At 40.8% G+C, this 19,568-nt stretch overlaps 1 protein-coding gene across 1 annotated transcript in view; it reads right to left on the bottom strand.

Annotated features, from left to right (window-relative positions):
* paaf1 (proteasomal ATPase associated factor 1) overlaps positions 1-19,568 on the bottom strand; it is a 32,112-nt gene continuing 12,544 nt past the window's right edge. The window contains exons 7-12 of the mRNA XM_003229782.4: positions 18,577-18,771; positions 8,964-9,055; positions 5,933-6,048; positions 4,014-4,096; positions 3,003-3,085; positions 1-574 (exon numbers count right to left, since the gene is read on the bottom strand). Of these exons, the coding sequence (XP_003229830.1) occupies positions 497-574; positions 3,003-3,085; positions 4,014-4,096; positions 5,933-6,048; positions 8,964-9,055; positions 18,577-18,771 (647 nt within the window). The 3' untranslated portion in view covers positions 1-496. The remainder of the gene's footprint in view (positions 575-3,002; positions 3,086-4,013; positions 4,097-5,932; positions 6,049-8,963; positions 9,056-18,576; positions 18,772-19,568) is intronic.

The raw sequence follows: 19,568 nt of genomic DNA, 5'->3' as shown, positions 1-19,568 counted from the left end.
TAATTTGAGATGAAATCAGCTTTATTTTGAATGGGGATTTACAACTGGAACAATACTTATTAAAGAGCATTAGGAAAAAGGATCCTTCCATTTAGGAGGGCATAAAGTTTTCATACAAATTATTTTTATTGGTTTCCATTCTAGTTGAGAGATAGACAAAACATATTAAAAACATCCTTGTTTTGAAATCTTCTGGCCTTGATCTTCCTTCTCCTTTTAGAAACAACCATTGGCTTATAAAGGGGAAACCAACAACATGTTATCTGCAAAGACAAACTGGATCATAACCCAAATAAATGTGGGTTGTTGCAACTGTTGAAGTTCACCAGCCGTTTCATTCAGGACTGTTGTGTCTGAATGAGGTCCGCAAACAAATATGTCCTCCAGTTGTATTTACAGTACAAAACCAAGGAAATTTCAAAAGGGTTATTCCTGAAATACATCCAGCATTTGGAAACATACGTGCCCAGCGTTCAGAAATAATGTCTTCCTTTGTTCAAAGGTCTGAAAGCTGGTATCTCCTTACGGTCCCGTCTCGGCAGCAGGAATAGATCTGCTTCTCCCAGGTAGCCACCTAAGGAAATTATAATATAAAGTCATAAACATAGTGAAAATGAATGGTGAATCTACACCTAATTGCACAGAGAATAAAGGGATGACAATCCTAGAATTGGAAGGGACTCCCAAAGGCCATCCAGTCCAACCCCTTTTATCCCAACAGGCAGGAAGACTCAATCCAAACCCTCCCAGCCGATGGCCATCAAGCTTTAACATCCTCCAAAGAAGACAACTCCACCAGACATCTAAGGCCCCTTCTAGACTGCTATATAAAATCCAGATTATTTGCTTTGAACTGGATTATATGGCAATGTAGACTCAAATAATAAAGTTCGAAGCAGATAATGTGGATTATCTGCTTTGATAACCTGGATTATATGGCAGTAGAAGGGGCCTTCATCATTAAGAAGAAGAAGAATTTCATTTAAAGAGGCGGAAAAGGTTGTGAAAATTTTAAACCCAAATTATCCCATAGCAGAGAAATAATAATAACAATAATAATAATTATGTAAAGAACTAAATTTGGGGAATAATTTCTGTGAAATGATTAAAAATGTATATAGGGAGAATACGGCTTGTATTAGAGTGAATGGACAAAGAACGGAAAACATTCAAATTGAGAATGGGACCAAACAAGGTTGTCCATTATCCCCAATGTTATTTGCTCTGGTAATAGAACCCATAGCATATAAAATAAGGATGGATGAAACATGGGAAGGGTATAAGATTGGGAGGAAGGAGGAGTTGAGATTGAACCTGTATGCGGACGATGCAATAATTTTAACACAGAGACCAAGGGAAATGATTAAATCAATGAAAATAATATTGAGGGAGTTTAAAAAAGTATCAGGGCTATCAGTAAATATGGAGAAATCAGAGATATTATTTATTAATACGCCACCGAAGGAACAATTAGAGATAAGGAAGGAATCAGGATTAAAATTGGGTATTAAAAAGATGAAGTATTTGGGAATTTGGATATTTAAGACACTTGATAAAATAATAGATGGAAATTATAGAATGGCATGGAAGAGAATGTTAAAACAAATGAGTAGGTGGAAGAATAAAAATTTGAGACAGATGTCTAGGATAAGGGCATTGAAAATATTGATAATTCCAAAAATGATGTATTTATTTCAGGCTCTCCCAGGAATTCCTCCCATGGCAAAATTAAAGGAATGGGATAGGAAACTAAATTATTGGGTTGAAGGAGGGAAAAGACCAAGAGTAAGGAAAAAATTGATAATTGCAAAAGAAATGAAAGGGGGATGGGGCTGTCCATGCCTAGAGCTATATAGTGATGCCTTCCAAATTGAAAGAGCAATAGAATTACAAGTGACAAATAAAAAATATACAAATACGGTAGAGTCTCACTTATTCAACATAAACGGGTCGGCAGAACCTTGGATAAGTTAATATCTTGGATAATAAGGAGGGATTAAGGAAAAGCCTATTAAACATCAAATTAGGTCATGATTTTACAAATTAAGCACCAAAACATCATGTTATACAACAAATTTGACAGAAAAAGTAGTTCAATACGCAGTAATGTTATGTTGTAATTACTGTATTTATGAATTTAGCACCAAAATATCACGATATATTGAAAACATTGACTACAAAAATGCCTTGGATAATCCAGAACCTTGGATAAGCGAGTCTTGGAGAAGTGAGACTCTACTGTATTATTATTATTATTATTATTATTATTATTATTATTATTATTATTATTATTATTATTGAGGCCTTGGCCTTTGTAAGCCGCATCGAGTCCTTCGGGAGATGCTAGCGGGGTACAAATAAAGTTTAATAATAATAATAATAATAATAATAATTATTATTATTATTATTATTATTTATACCCTGCTTTATCTCTCCTGTAGGAGACTCAAAGCAGCCTAACACAAAAACATCAGCATACATTTAAAAATATCCAAATATCCAAATATTAAAACAGCATTATACATCATTAAAAACAATTCAGATTAAATCCATAAAAACAGTCCATATCTGCACTGACAAGAAAGGAAGGATCCGAGTTCTTATTTGTGTAAAGAATTTCTCTTCTCATCCAGATGTTTTTTTAAAATTATGAGCTTGATTTTAATAGTATTGCTTTTTATATCTCTTTCAAACTGTGTTATTTTTTTATTATGCTGCTATATGCTTTTCATTGGTATTACGTTGGTGTGTTTGAATCTGCTGTTGCTCCCTATCTGGATCCACAGGAAGAGGCAGTTAAAATGAAAATAATAATAATAATAATAATAATAATAATAATAATAATAATAATAATTGTTGAGACCATCAATTCTAACTACCAGTCCCCTAGGGACTGGTAGTTAGAATTGATGGTCTCAACAATTATTATTATTATTATTATTATTATTATTATTATTATTATTATTATTATTATTATTATTATTATTATTGACATGCATTACCTTATATACAGGGTCGCAGTCTGGTCCAGTGAGTTCAACAACATGATCAAGATCTTGCTGCATGATAAAACAGGTCCCGTCCCCTGGAAGCAGTCACATAATATGATAAAAATCAGCAACTGTGATCTACTTTCAAAGTCTTGAAAAATGACAGGATATTCATATTATATATTGCCCATTCAAAAATTGCATCAGGGTGCATCTACACCAATGATGGGAAACCTTTTGCACTTGATGTGTCAAAATTCACCAAAAAACCTAGTATGACTTGGGTGGTGTGTCACTTGGAGAAAAAAACCATAATTTCACAATATATATAGTTTAAATAACAAAAATATATAATTGTAATATATAACTGTATTTAATAAATCAAAAACTATTTACTACCATTATTTCCATGTACAACAATCTATGGTACCTCTTGCAGTTTCCACGCTGATTTCTCTCTATTGTAGTTTCAATGTAGTCATGAATAATGAATAATATAATAATAATATAATAGTAACAATATAATAATATACTGCAATAATAATAGAATAATAATAGAATGGTTTATATATATATGTGTGTGTGTGTGTGTGTGTGTAATGTGCATAATTCCCATGGAGTAAACAACAAAACCACTGGACCAAATCATACCAAATTTGGCCACAAAAGACATTAGTCATCCAATCAATCTGCATGCGGCAGCGTGTCAATAAAAATGGCTAGGCATGTCAGTGCTGACACGTGTGTCATAGGTTGGCCATCACTGATCTACACTGTAAAATTAATGCAGTTTTGACACCACTTTAGCTGCTATGCGATGGAATCTTGGGAACTGGGAGTCTGTTGAGGTTGCAGAACTTTTTATCAAAGAATGTTAAAGACCTTGTGAAACTATAAAACCTATGGTCCTGTAGCATGGAGCCACTGCAGTTCAAGTGGGGTCAATCTGCATTAATTCTCCAGTGTAGATGCATCCAGACCTGGCAGCAATTAACAATAACATAAAAATAAAAAGGACGCTACCTTGGCTAGCAATGAATCCATCTTTGTAAGGCATCAAGGAAAGGACAGGGGCTCCCGACCGGTGAATAATTCGAACTGGAGCCCTAGGAACAAGAGCAAGAAAAGAATGTGTATCAAAAAGGGACACTTGTATTAAAACGTGTTGATCAGTCTTCTATTTCAACACACAGTGAGCTCTTAACATTCACTGAGGATAAAGGCATGGGATCCTTGTGAAAGCAAAGAACGGTGAATAAAGAAATTGATAGATATGTTTTTACTAAAGAGAACACCTTTAATGGGATGATTGAATTTGGCATCTGGGAGATACAGTTCTCCTGTATTCAGAAAACACTGAACCCAGCCAACGTCAGATCTGGTCCAAACTTATTTATTTATTTGCAGTATTTATATTCCACCCTTCTTTCTCACCCTGAAGGGGACTCTGGGCGGATTACAATGAACATACATATGGCAAAAATTCAATGCCATCAGACAAACAACATACAGTATAGACACACACAGAGGCAATTTTAACATTTCCAGCTTCATGAGGGTATGCTCAATTCTGGCCACAGGGGGAGCTGTTGCTTCACCGTCCACTAGTGACACCAAGTGCTGTACTTCCTCATTACTTTCCACGTGCTGCTGGCAGTTTTATAGTGTTGTAAATTAGTTAAATTAGCCTCCCGTACCTAAATTTCCTAGTTGACAGATGCAACTGTCTTTTGGGCTGCTTAGGTAAACAGCAAGCCAGGCTATTTAATGGTCGGGGGCTTAACCCGACCCGGGCTTCGAACTCATGACCTCTCGGTCAGTAGTGATTTACTGCAGTTGGTTACTAGCCAGCTGCACCACAGCCCGGCCCAACTTGGCACACAGACCCAACATGGCCAACTGTGAATACTGGCACGGTTTCGTAGCGATTGCTCTGGGAATCTGGGAGTTGTAGTTCACCCTTCTCCAGAGAATACTGAACTCAGCTGACGAGGGATCTGGACCAAATTTGGCACACAGAACCAACATGGCCAACTGAGAATACTGGGGGAGTTTTGGGAGGATTGACCCAAGATTTTTTGAGAATTGTAATTCATCCAAATCCTTATGCATTTTCTAATGGGAGTGTTCATAAAACACAACAGGAAAGACTGAGTTTTGTTCTAAGACATAGCGTATCATATGACCAAAAACTGATATTACCCAACATCCAAAAACAAACAGTGCACTTTTCAAATAAACTGGGCATTGCCAGGTACCCAAGCTTTTATATATACAGTAGAGTCTCACTTATCCAACATAAACGGGCTGGCAGAATGTTGGATAAGTGAATATGTTGGATAATAAGGAGAGATTAAGAAAAAGCCTATTAAACATCAAAATAGGTTATGATTTTACAAATTAAGCACCAAAACATCATGATATATTGAAAACATTGACTACAAAAATTCGTTGGATAATCCAGAACGTTGGATAAGTGAGACTCTACTGTATATTACTACTAGTAATACAATATACTGTAATAATATTAATTTTATATACTATATATTAAATGGAATATTACTAATAATATTACCATATAATGATATAGTGCAATATAGTAATTTAATGCTTATATTGTGCTATGCTAATAATATCTTGTATGTTCATTTGATTTGTAAGCCTTTGGGGTGAGAAGAGAGGGATATAAATGTAGTATGTGTGTGTGTGTATATATATGTGTGTGAGCTCATCAATTAGTCGGGGTCCCTGACAGAAACTTCTTCCCTGTCTTTTCTAGCCTTGCTGCATATAAAAAACTAAAATAAAAGATCTTGATACAGGACGTTTTAATTCTCTTTATATGGTCCTACATCACTTTTAGCAAACATTACTGGAACAACCGGGGAAGCAGCAATCGTACTGTTTGGGTGATGGAACAGCCATCTCCAAATCCTACTCACTTGGTATTTCTCACATCCAACTGGTATATATTTCCATCTTGAGTCCCTCCCAGGAAGTAGATGCCGGAAAGGAACATGCAGCAGTTGAACGCATCAGAGCCAATGAAAAGAAACACCTGAGGAAGAAGCAAATCAGAAAATAAGTTAGACAAATCCCAGGGATCAATAACACAGAGTCATGGCAGTCAAAGTGGTGTCAAACTGCTATAATTCTGTAGTGTGAATGGTCTCTTGAGATATATCTTTGGCTCTTAATGGGCTCCCGCAGGATGAAGTTTTTTATCGAGGGGTACGGCATTTACTTTATTGTATATTATCTTTTAATATTTATTACTATTTTTCCAGTTTTTGGTTGTTATTGCTTATTTTAAATAATTTGTTTTCCAGCTATTTCTATTACAGTAGTCTCACTTATCCAAGACTTGCTTATCCAAGGTTCTGGATTATCCAAGCCATTTTTGTAGTCAATGTTTTCAATATATCGTGATATTTTGGTGCTAAATTTGTAAATACAGTAATTACAACATAACATTACTGCCTAATGAACTACTTTTTCTGTCAAATTTGTTGTATAACATGATGTTTTGGCGCTTAATTTGTAAAATCATAACCTAATGTGATGTTTAATAGGCTTTTCCTTAATCGCTCCTTATTATTCAAAATATTCGCTTATCCAAGGTTCTACCAGTCTGTTTAGCTTGGATAAGTGAAACTCTACTGTATATTGTAAACTCTTTGACTACCGGGTTGTGGCGCAGCTGGTTAGTAGCCAGCTGCAATAAATCACTACTGATTTATGAGTTCGAAGCCAGCACAGGTCGGAGTGAGCTCCCGACCATTTATGTAATAATAATAATAATAATAATAATAATAATTTTTAGCACTGATATCAGCATGGAGTTTGGTTTGGACAAATGTTCGACAGTGGCATTGAAGAAGGGAAAAATAATTGAAAGTGAGGGCATCAATATGCCCAATGGCCAAACAATAAGGTGTCACCAGCCAGAGGCCTATAAATATCTGGGCATATTACAGCTGGACAACATCAAGCATGAACATGTGAAAACTGTGGTCAGTAAAGAATACACACAAAGGGTCAGAAAAATTCTCAAAAGCAAGCTCAATGGAGGCAACACCATCAAGGCCATAAACACCTGGGCCATACCTGTCATAAGATATACTGCTGGCATTATAAACTGGACACAGGCAGAACTGGACAATTTGGACAGAAAAACAAGAAAACTCATGACCATTCATCATTCATTGCACCCTTGCAGTGATGTTGACCGTCTCTATCTGCCTAGAAGATCAGGGGGCAGAGGACTCTTGCAAGTAAAACAAGCAGTCAAAGAAGAAGAACATGCCCTGGCAGAATATGTCATGCAAAGTGAAGAACCTGCTTTGATTGAAGTCAAAAATCAGAAACTCCTCAAAGCACAGCAGACAAAAAACCAGTACAAGAAAACTGCACTACAAACTAGAGCTGACAGCTGGCACAACAAAACACTGCATGGAAAGTTCCTTGACAAAATTGAAGGAAAAGCTGATAAGGAGAAGACCTGGCTCTGGCTCACGAATGGGACCATGAAGAAGGAGACAGAAGGCCTGATCCTTGCAGCCCAGGAGCAAGCCATCAGGACAAATGCAATCAAGGCCAAGTTCTAAAAATCAGCTGATGACCCAAAGTGCAGACTGTGCAAGGAAACCGATGAAACCATGGATCATATCCTCAGCTGCTGTAAGAAAATTGCACAGACAGACTACAAACAGAGGCACAACTATGTGGCCCAAATGATTCATTGGAACTTATGCCTCAAGTATCACCTCCCTGCAGTTAAGAACTGGTGGGATCACAAACCTGCAAAGGTTGTGGAAAATGAACACGCAAAGATACTGTGGGACTTCCGAATCCAGACTGACAAAGTTCTGGAACACAACACACCAGACATCACAGTTGTGGAAAAGAACAAGGTTTGGATCATTGATGTTGCCATCCCAGGTGACAGTCGCATTGAAGAAAAACAACAGGAAAAACTCAGCCGCTATCAGGACCTCAAGATTGAACTTCAAAGACTCTGGCAGAAACCAGTGCAGGTGGTCCCAGAGGTGATGGGCACACTGGGTGCCGTGCCAAAAGATCTCAGCCGGCTTTTGGAAACAATAGACATTAACAAAATTACGATCTGCCAACTGCAAAAGGGCACCCTGCTGGGATCTGCACGCATCATCCGAAAATACATCACACAGTCCTAGACACTTGGGAAGTGTTCGACTTGTGATTTTGTGATATGAAATCCAGCATATCTATCTTGTTTGCTGTGTCATACAACGTCGTTGTGTCAATAATAATAATAATAAATACAGGAAAATAATACATGTACAGTAGAGTTTCGCTTATCCAACATAAACGGGCCGGCAGAATGTTGGATAAGCAAATATGTTGGATAATCCAGAACATTGGATAAGTGAGTGTTGGATAAGTGAGACTCTACTGTAGTAATAAATAGAGTAAAATAATACATATAATAATAATAATAATAATAATAATAATAATAATAATAATAATATCAGAGTGAAATAATAAATGTAATAATAATAATAATAATAATAATAATAATAGAGTAAAATAAATGTAATAGTAGCAACAATAATAGAGAAAAATAATCAATGTAATAATACCAATAATAATAGAGAAAAATAATAAATGTACCATATATTCTCGAGTATAAGCTGACCCAAATATAAGCCAACCAGCACCCTCACCCGAGTATAAGCCGAGGGAGACTTTTTCAGTCTTAAAAAAAGGGCTGAAAAACTAGGTTTATACTCAAGTATATACAGTATCTATTTATCACCTACAAAATTGGTTTCTCAGAGGTTTACCAGATAGCTCAGTTAAGCTGCTTTGTAAAAAGGTTCTCTACTTCGTCTTAGTTTCTGTTCAGGGAAATGTGAGTCCAATAAGGGGTTCAAGTAAACAAATAAAATGATGTATTTTTTTTAAAAAAAAACAGTTAAAGAGAAATCTAACCGGTTGCCTGCTTTGCAGCCCGACACCTTGCAGCTTTTTGTCCTCTCGCGCCAGAAGCAAGAGCTTCCCTTCTGTTCCAACTTCACGTTCACCTGGGTTGGAAAGAAACACTGTTAGGCTTACAACAGACAGGTAAAAGGTAAAGGTTTCCCGTTGACATTAAGTCTAGTCATGCCTGACTCTGGGGGTTGGTGCTCATCTCCATTTCTAAGCCAAAGAGCCAGCGTTGTCCATAGACGCCTCCTAGGTCATGTGGCTGGCATGATGGCATGAAGCGCCGTTACCTTACTGCCATAGTGGTACCTATTGATCTGCTCACATTTGCATCTTTTCGAAGTGCTAGGTTGGCAGGAGCTGGGGCTAACAACGGGAGCAAAATGCAAAAAAGGAAAAGTATGGTATATAATATAAAGTAAGTTATGTTATAGTTCTATACTTCTATAGTGATATAGTCACTTATATATTATGATTGACCATAACTCCATTCCTGTGGTTTACACAATGAATAATGGTTGACTTATGTATAGTATCAATGTTATGATTGAGCCTCATGGCTCTGTTACTGACAGACGTGGGCGTAAGACTCCTCGAGAGTCAGATACTCTCGAGGAGCGAGAGAGAAAAAGACTGCGAGACATATTTGCAGCACCATCTGACGAGGAGTCTTTCGAAGGGTTTACGGAGAGAATGGAGGAGGGGCTGGTTAGCTCAGAGGAGGATGAGATGGATTGGACTCGGGTAAGGGAGGAAGTGGGTGCCACTGGCCATGATGGGACAGAAGATGAATGGGGACCTTCAGGATTAGACCCATGGTTTAGCTGGAGGGATGGGACGGGATCCACAGCTGGAGATGCTGTTGGGCGTAGTCAGAGGTGTTCCAGCTCTGACGAGGAAAGTGATGAGGAAACGCCCGGGTTAAGGAGGACAGCTGACAGTGATGAAGATTTGTAACTGGCATAAAATGGGGCTTGAGAGCAATTGCAAATTGCGTTGGGCAAGGTAATCTGGGCAAACGCTTGGGATCCGTGTGTGTGTGGGACGCTTCCCTGAAGACTTGTGTGCTTTCCTGTGCTGTGACGTAAGTTGATTGGAATCCAGGGTCAGACGGCGGGAGGGATTGTGTGGGCATTTGTTTGTGCAAACCTGTGCTTACTCTTATTAGCTTGACCTTCCGTCGTCTTCTTGACGGACGCCATCTCCTGCTTTGAGAACTCGGACTGAACTGACCACGGCTTGTCTTCCCCCCTTCTTGGACTTGGAAAAACTACAAACGTCTGCTTCTGGCTTTGATCTACGGAACGGAACTGGTCTACTCAACTGCTACAATCCTTGGCTGATTTACTCGTGTTGGAGATCCTGTCTGCTGTGTGTGTGGGGGAGCGACGCAAGTTACTCTAAGCACAGTGTTGGCAGCAGAGAGGAATCTGCTGCCAATTAGTTGCATTCTTTGTATCTTTTGTTCCTTGGCTTTCGTTTCGTTTATACCCAGGCTGAAGCAAGCAGTTTGTTTTTACCCGGATTAAACTCCGGTTTAATCCGGTTTATCTTTTGAACATTTACTTTTGCCCCTTTTTGCTCCTAAAGGCAAAAACTGCCTGGCCCTTGTGTTTTACGGGCATTTTTGAGTTCTGTAATCTAATAAACTCTGTTACTTTGAATCTTGTGGCGTTCTGTCCTTGACAGATTGCCCAACGCCCATAAAAAGTTTATTGCAGCAATAAACCCGTCAGGAAGACGATGGATGAGTTAAGGGCCAAAGTAGACCAATTGCAAACGGCTTTTACCGTTATCCAAACAGCTCAGGCTGTGAAAGGACATGTTTTGACTCCTGAACGCTTTGACGGAACCAGGTGCAAGTTGCCAACCTTTTTGGCACAAGTGGAGCTTTATTTTTCTCAGCTCAGTGCTCATGCTTTTCCTACAGACACTAGCAAGGTGGCCTTTATTTTGAGTTTGTTGACCGGTCCCGCAGGACAATGGGCCACTAATTTAATTTTGGGAAATGACCCAGTCAAGGACAATTTGAATAATTTCAAAAAGTTGTTAACTGATACTTTTGGGGATCCTCTCCGCACGGAGAACGCTGGGTGGGCTCTGTATCGGTTGAAACAGGGAAAGGGGACTGTTTTGGATTACTTAAATAAGTTTAACCTGTATCGCCACCAGCTGGATTGGGGGGAAAATGCATTCATGCTTTTATTTACTGCCGGGTTAAGTGATATGCTCCAGGATGAATTAGCACGCTTGGAGCCGGCTGAAAGCTGGGACGCCTTAGTAGCTAAGGTGCTGCGTTTAGACGCAAGGTTCGAGGCTCGTAAACACTCAAAAGCAATGTGTGCGCCACCCATGCATGTAACCAGGGCACCTGTGGTGATGGGGGAAGAGCCCATGGAGCTTGGGGTCTTTAAAAAGCTGTCTACAGAGGAAAAGAGCCGTAGGAGGCAGCTGGGCTTGTGTTTGTACTGTGGGAATGCTGGGCATTTTGCCAAAAATTGTAATGTGAAACCTTCCCAGCTTTCGGGAAAAGGCCAGCCCTAGTGCGACGTGAGTCCAACGCACTAGGGCTCCTCAAGCAGTCAACTGAGGGGAGGAAGCATGTTTTCGTACCCATTACATTATCTGTTGGGGGAAGGGAACTTGTTTCTACTTTGGCACTGCTGGACTCAGGGGCTACGGTCTCCTATGTAGATATTGAGTTTGCTAAGAAGCATGGCATTCCTAGAGTGCGCAAGGCATGCGACGTGTGGGTGGAAGGAGCAGATGGGAGACTGCTGGAGACTGGGGTGGTTAACCATGAAACCTCAGCAGTAACGTGGGAGGTGCAGGGAGTAACGGGAACGTTTGTGTGGGATATTACGAGCTTGCCTAGATATGATGTGATCCTGGGGATGGATTGGCTAGCTGTAGTAAACCCACATGTAGATTGGGCAACACGTAAAGTGATCTTAAAGAGGCAGGATTGTTGCACTCTAAATGTTACTCATTCTGATATGGAGGGAGTGCCTGCTGAGTATGGGGAGTTCTCTGATGTATTTTGTAAAAGAGAAGCGGACAAATTACCACCGCACAGGCCATATGATTGCGCCATCAAGTTGGCAGAAGGTGCGAAACTGCCAGCAGGGAGGCTGTATGCCTTGACTGTACCGGAAAGGCAAGCTTTGCGGGAGTTTCTAGATGAAAATTTAGCCAAGGGGTTTATTCGCCCATCTAGTTCTCCAACTGCGGCACCGGTATTCTTTGTAGCCAAAAAGACTGGGGAACTTAGGTTGGTCTGCGATTATCGGATCCTAAACAAATACACCATTCGGGATAGGTACCCGCTGCCTTTAATCTCGGAACTGTTATCAAGGGTGCAAGGGGCTAAGGTTTTTACCAAGCTTGACCTGCGGGGGGCCTATAACTTAATCCGTATACGGGAAGGGGATGAATGGAAGACGGCATTTAACACGTGTTTCGGATGCCACGAGTTCCGAGTCATGCCTTTTGGGCTTTGTAATGCTCCTGCGGTATTCCAGAGGTTCATGAACGATGTGTTCAGGGACCTAATTGACCAATTTTTAGTGATTTATTTGGATGATATCTTGATTTTTTCTAAGGACGAGAAAGAACATCGTCAACATGTCAAGCAGGTTCTGCACCGACTGCGGGCTAATGGGCTTTTCGCCAAGGCTTCCAAGTGCGTCTTTCATGTGCCTGAAGTGGAGTTCCTAGGTCATGTAGTGTCAGGTAGGGAACTTAAAATGGACCCACATAAGGTTGACGCCGTCAACTCATGGCAGGAGCTGAAGACTAAGAAGGATGTACAAAGGTTCTTGGGTTTCGCTAATTACTACCGGGAGTTTATTCCGAATTTTGCAAAGCTCACGGTACCTTTGACGCAGCTTCTGCGCAAGAAACAGCCATTTGTGTGGGGGCGGGAAGCTCACGAGGCGTTTCTACAACTAAAGTCTAGTTTTCAATCGGACAACATACTAACCCATCCTGATGTTGACAGACCGTTCGTGGTAGAAGCGGACGCTTCTAGCTACGCGTTGGGGGCTGTATTGTCTCAGAAGGATTCCTCAGGGACCTTGCGTCCCTGTGGATTTTACTCGCGGCAACTAACACCCTTCGAGCAGAACTATACCATATGGGAGAAGGAGTTGTTGGCGATTAAGGTGGCGTTTGAGGTGTGGCGGCACTGGCTTGAAGGGGCACGGCACCAGATCGTGGTCAGATCTGATCACAAGAACTTAGAGCACTTGCAAACAGCAAAGAAGTTAAACCAGCGTCAAATCCGCTGGGCTTTGTTTTTCTCCAGGTTTAACTTCAAGGTGCAGTTCGTGGAGGGGAAGGCAAACTTGCGGGCCGATGCTTTATCCCGCAAGCCGGAATTTAAGACCAATGAGCAGGTAGTATGTCAGACCATCTTGCCTACTGCCTCTCTGTGTGTTGTAGATAATGAGCTTGGGTTACATGACCAGATCCTTGAGGCTCAGAAGGATGATGTGTGGACTCAGGAGCAACTGATGCTGCTCTCTGCAGGTAACCGTACCATACTGCCGCATCTCCAGGATCAAGACGGGGTATTGGTGCGTAGGGGGCAGGTTTACGTACCAGTAGGGACCCTCAGGTTGGAGGTGATTAGAGCCCACCATGACGAACCCATGGCTGGGCACTTTGGCAGGTTCAAGACCGTACAGCTTATCACCAGGAGCTACTGGTGGCCAAAGATGCGGCAAGACATTCTGCGCTTTTGTGACAGCTGCGCCGTTTGTCAGCAGAGTAAGACGCCTGTTGGGCGCCCTAGAGGGTTGTTATCGTCTTTACCTGTTCCGGAGAGGCCATGGCAAATCATTTCCATGGATTTTATTTCAGATTTGCCTAAGTCTGGGGGTTATACTTGTATTTGGGTGGTGGTGGATTTATTTAGTAAACTGGCTCATTTTATTCCTTGTTCAACCATTCCGGCGGCCCCTACGTTGGCCTTACTATTTACAAAGCACATCTATCGTTTGCACGGAGCACCCGAGGTGATTATTTCAGATAGGGCTCCGCAATTTGTGTCACGCTTTTGGAAACACTTCCATGAGTGTTTGGGGACTAAGTTAAACGTGTCTTCAGCTTTCCATCCGCAAACGGATGGACAGTCGGAACGGGTTAATGGGCTCTTAGAGCAGTATCTGCGTTGTTTTTGTTTAGATCAACCCACGGCTTGGGTAAAGTGGTTACCGGTGGCGGAATTTGCTTACAACAATGCGGTGCACACGTCTAGTCAGCATACGCCATTTGAGCTAACTTATGGTTTTCACCCACGGGGAGGTGTGGCGCCGTCGACCAATGTGGTCTCTTCGGACCCTGTGTACCGCTCTTCGGAAATGGCTGCATTGCATGATGTTGCCCGTCGCTTACTGTTGGAAGCTAAGGCAACGCAGAAGACTCAGGCTGACCGCCACAGGCAGGCAGGGGAGGAGTTGGAAGAAGGGGATTTGGTGTGGTTATCTTCCAAACATATTAAACAGGCTGGGGGAAAGTTTGCGCCTCGGTATTTGGGTCCCTTTCCTATCGTTAAAAAGATTTCTTCTGTTGCGTTTCGTTTGCGTTTACCGTCTAGTTTAAAGGTCCATCCAGTCTTTCATCGTTCGCTGTTGAAACTTGATACCTCTAGTCGTCGTGGTGCTATAGCGGAGGGTATCACTGCCACTTCTCCGCCATCGGGGGAGGAGGCCTTTGTGAGAGGGGATAGTGTTATGATTGAGCCTCATGGCTCTGTTACTGACAGACGTGGGCGTAAGACTCCTCGAGAGTCAGATACTCTCGAGGAGCGAGAGAGAAAAAGACTGCGAGACATATTTGCAGCACCATCTGACGAGGAGTCTTTCGAAGGGTTTACGGAGAGAATGGAGGAGGGGCTGGTTAGCTCAGAGGAGGATGAGATGGATTGGACTCGGGTAAGGGAGGAAGTGGGTGCCACTGGCCATGATGGGACAGAAGATGAATGGGGACCTTCAGGATTAGACCCATGGTTTAGCTGGAGGGATGGGACGGGATCCACAGCTGGAGATGCTGTTGGGCGTAGTCAGAGGTGTTCCAGCTCTGACGAGGAAAGTGATGAGGAAACGCCCGGGTTAAGGAGGACAGCTGACAGTGATGAAGATTTGTAACTGGCATAAAATGGGGCTTGAGAGCAATTGCAAATTGCGTTGGGCAAGGTAATCTGGGCAAACGCTTGGGATCCGTGTGTGTGTGGGACGCTTCCCTGAAGACTTGTGTGCTTTCCTGTGCTGTGACGTAAGTTGATTGGAATCCAGGGTCAGACGGCGGGAGGGATTGTGTGGGCATTTGTTTGTGCAAACCTGTGCTTACTCTTATTAGCTTGACCTTCCGTCGTCTTCTTGACGGACGCCATCTCCTGCTTTGAGAACTCGGACTGAACTGACCACGGCTTGTCTTCCCCCCTTCTTGGACTTGGAAAAACTACAAACGTCTGCTTCTGGCTTTGATCTACGGAACGGAACTGGTCTACTCAACTGCTACAATCCTTGGCTGATTTACTCGTGTTGGAGATCCTGTCTGCTGTGTGTGTGGGGGAGCGACGCAAGTTACTCTAAGCACAGTGTTGGCAGCAGAGAGGAATCTGCTGCCAATTAGTTGCATTCTTTGTATCTTTTGTTCCTTGGCTTTCGTTTCGTTTATACCCAGGCTGAAGCAAGCAGTTTGTTTTTACCCGGATTAAACTCCGGTTTAATCCGGTTTATCTTTTGAACATTTACTTTTGCCCCTTTTTGCTCCTAAAGGCAAAAACTGCCTGGCCCTTGTGTTTTACGGGCATTTTTGAGTTCTGTAATCTAATAAACTCTGTTACTTTGAATCTTGTGGCGTTCTGTCCTTGACAATCAATATCAATATAACAAACCACGTATAATCCAATGTCCAATTTCAACAAATATAATTATTGGTACATAAAGTAATCTTATTAAAGTCTTGATAATATTCTCAAGGTTTGTAACACTCTTCTTCAAAATCAGTCATTCAAAGCAAATCAAAGTTCCATGTCAATGGTAACAAAGAAGGATAACTCCTTGGTTAAAGGAGTATATTGGTGGATTCCAGAGTTTAAACAGTATATGGATCCCGGAGATAATGTGGTCAATCAAATCCGGTTGATACGACTGGTCTCCCGGGTATGCATCCAGCTCGCAACCTGAGGTAGAATACTACATGTAAGGATCCTCCACAGACATAAATAAGACAGAGCATCAAGATACACTACCTAAAGCAAACAGAGGAAACTCCAGGATTACCTGAAGAAGGTCTACCTGAAGGAGGTCACCGAAACTGGATGCATATCCAGTGACTATATAGAAGTATAACATAACTTACTTTATATTATATACCATACTTTTCCTTTTTTCCATTTTGCTGTATATAATAGACATCTGTGCATATAGCTAACAACGGGAGCTCACCCTATCTGCAGATTCGAACCACCAACCTTTTGATCAGCAAGTTCTGCAGTTGGGCAGTTTAACCCACTGCGCCACTGTGGCTCCTTATAGGTATACCACAGACAGACAGGTATGCCACAGCAAATGAATTTGATGTCTTTCTCTGAGGCGGAGAGACTTGCACAAGGTCATCCATTGGTTTCTATAGTTGATCAGGGATCCGAACCCAGGCCTCCAGAACCATAGCCTGACACTCAAACCACTGCACCATGCTGGCTCTCAATAACACTATATAACATGATTGTTTTTCCTGGGTTGTAAATGTCATTTCCTAACTGGTTCTATCATAAAATCATGGGAAAAGTTTATTGAACTGCAAAAACTTTCTCTGCAGGAGGGACATCATCTTGCAGCACATTTTGTGATAGTTTTTCAATGACTATCTCACCAATTCAACCGAGTTTGTGGCAGCCACAAAAACAAAGTTTCTGGAGTAAAACTACCACTTCCAAAGTAAGGACCACACAATTCAACAGGAAACAACACTTTCAAACCAGAAACAGGAAATTTTTCAAACTTTGTTACATAGTGTAATATACGTGAGCATTATTAAATGCCATTCAACATCCTGTTAGGCGTTAAAAACAGCCATGTCTTGATAAGGACCAACTGTTTGCTGAAGCAGCAGTTTCATTTCAGCTTTCTAAATTGTACTGTTTATGAAGTAATTTTACGATTCTACGTCTCCCCCATAAAAGGCACACAGCTCACCGCAGCAACATAGAGGAAAACATTGAAAAAAGGTAACAACAACAACAATAATAATAATACTTTATTTTTCTATCCCGCCACCGAAGGGACTCGGGGCAGCTAATATGGGGCAATGCCCAAAACAGAATAAAACAATTACAACGAATATCAAAGCAAAAACAATGATTTTACTAAAAGAAAAAAATAAATATTCACATAGAATTGGACTAAGGAAATTTCCTGGGAGAATAATAAAAATAAAAATAACAACAATAATAAATGTAGTTAAACCTTTTCTTTAAACTATAAAATTAAAACACATGAATATTGCGAAAAATAAAGAGGACCACTTCCAGAGCTCTGGATGTCATAGAGACATATAGCAACTGAAAAATGGTATGTATATATTTATATATTTATTTATGTATTCCTTGTCTTATCCTGTTTTGTTTTTATTTTCTTTTATACTTCTCTTTTTATTTCTCTCTCTCTTTTTTTTCCTTTTCTTTTTTCGTTCTCCCACACATTATGTTGGTACAGTAGAGTCTCACTTATCCAAGCCTTGCTTATCCAAGCTTCTGGATAATCCAAGCCATTTTTGTAGTCAATGTTTTCAATATATCATGATATTTTGGTGCAAAATTCGTAAATACAGTAATTACTACATAGCATTACTGAGTATTGAACTACATTTTCTGTCAGATTTTTTGTATAACATGATGTTTTGGTGCTTAATTTGTAAAATCATAACCTAATTTGATGTTTAATAGGCTTTTCCTTAATCCTCCTTATTATCCAAGATATTCGCTTATCCAAGCTTCTGCCGGCCCGTTTAGCTTGGATAAGTGAGACTCTACTGTACTTGGGTTGTGGTTATCTAAGATGTGTTTTTTATTCTAATGAGAAAAGAATTTTGATCACGGTTTGTAACAAGAAAGATACAAGTTGCTTATAAATTGCACAATAAAAATAACTTGAAAAAAAAAACAAAAAACAATGATAACATCAATCAAATCAAATAAACAATGTAATTTTTTAAAAATACAATAAAACACATAAAACCAGAAGAAATGAGCATCAACCACTAAAGATAAAAGGTACAAGATATATTAATTAAGAAAACACAAAAATGAATGAACAGAGATTTGAGTCCTATTCTCCCAAGGTACTAGTCCAACATTCAAGCCTATCTCTCATAGGTTTTTCTTGGCCAGATTTATTGAAAAGAAGTTTGCCACTGCTGCCTTTTGGGGCTGAGAGAGTGTGACTCAGAATCATTGAATTATTGAATCACAGAGTTGGAAGAGACCACATGGGCCATCTAGTCCAACTCCATCCAGTCTAACCTAGTAGGATTTACAGGGCTGAATTCCTAGTCTATAAGATTTCAAGTTCAGCCCTTGAAGATACTTCACCAGACTTAAGGGATTACTTACTTGATGGTTGTTCAGGTGAGCCCAGGTTCAAGGTATTATCGGCGTCGCTGATGGCAATTCCGTTTACTGGGGCGCCACAATCTGCCACAACGCCCAGGCAGGCTGACTTGCCACAGTCCCAGAGGCGGGCAGTGCCGTCCCGGGAGCCGGAGACCACGTTCCTCCCTCGGTCGACCACAGCCACGTCAAGGATTCCTGCAGCAAAGAAGAAAGATGAATAGCAGGAAAAGAAATCTGATAATAGGAGGGCCGGGCTGTGGCACAGGCTGGTTAGTAGCCAGCAATAAATCACTATGACTATGATCATGAGTTCTAGGCCAGCTCATGGTGGAGTGAGCATCGGACCATTAAAAATTTAAAAAAATAGCCCTGCCCGTTGTTGACCTAAGCAGCCCGAATGATTGTTGCATCTATCAAGTAGGAAATTTAGGTACCACTATTTGGGGAGGCTAATTTAACTAATTTACGACACCATAAAAATCGCCCAGCAGCGTTTGGAATGAGGAAGTACTCCATCAAGGACTCGGCGTCACAGTGGATGATGAAGCAGCTGCTCCCCCTGTGGCCGGAATCGAGCATCCCCTCAGGAAGCTGGAAGCTGGAGAAGGTTAAATTGCCTCTGTGTCTGTCTGTGTCTCTGTCTCTATGTTTGTATGGCATTGAATGTTTGCCTTGTATGTGTACAGTGTGATCCGCCCTGAGTCCCCTTCGGGGTGAGAAAGAAGGGCGGAATATAAATACAGTAGAGTCTCACTAATCCAAGCTAAACGGGCTGGCAGAAGCTTGGATAAGCGAATATCTTGGATTATAAGGACTGAACAAGGAAAAGCCTATTAAACATCAAATTAGGTTATGATTTTACAAATTAAGCACCAAAACTTCATGTTATACAACAAATTTGACAGAAAAAGTAGTTCAATACGCAGTAATGTTATGTTGTAATTACTGTATTTACGAATTTAGCACCAAAATATCACGATATATTGGAAACA

Source organism: Anolis carolinensis, chromosome 3 (assembly GCF_035594765.1).
Source record: "Anolis carolinensis isolate JA03-04 chromosome 3, rAnoCar3.1.pri, whole genome shotgun sequence".
Lineage (NCBI taxonomy): Eukaryota > Metazoa > Chordata > Lepidosauria > Squamata > Dactyloidae > Anolis > Anolis carolinensis.
This window is presented reverse-complemented; position numbering and strand designations above follow the sequence as displayed.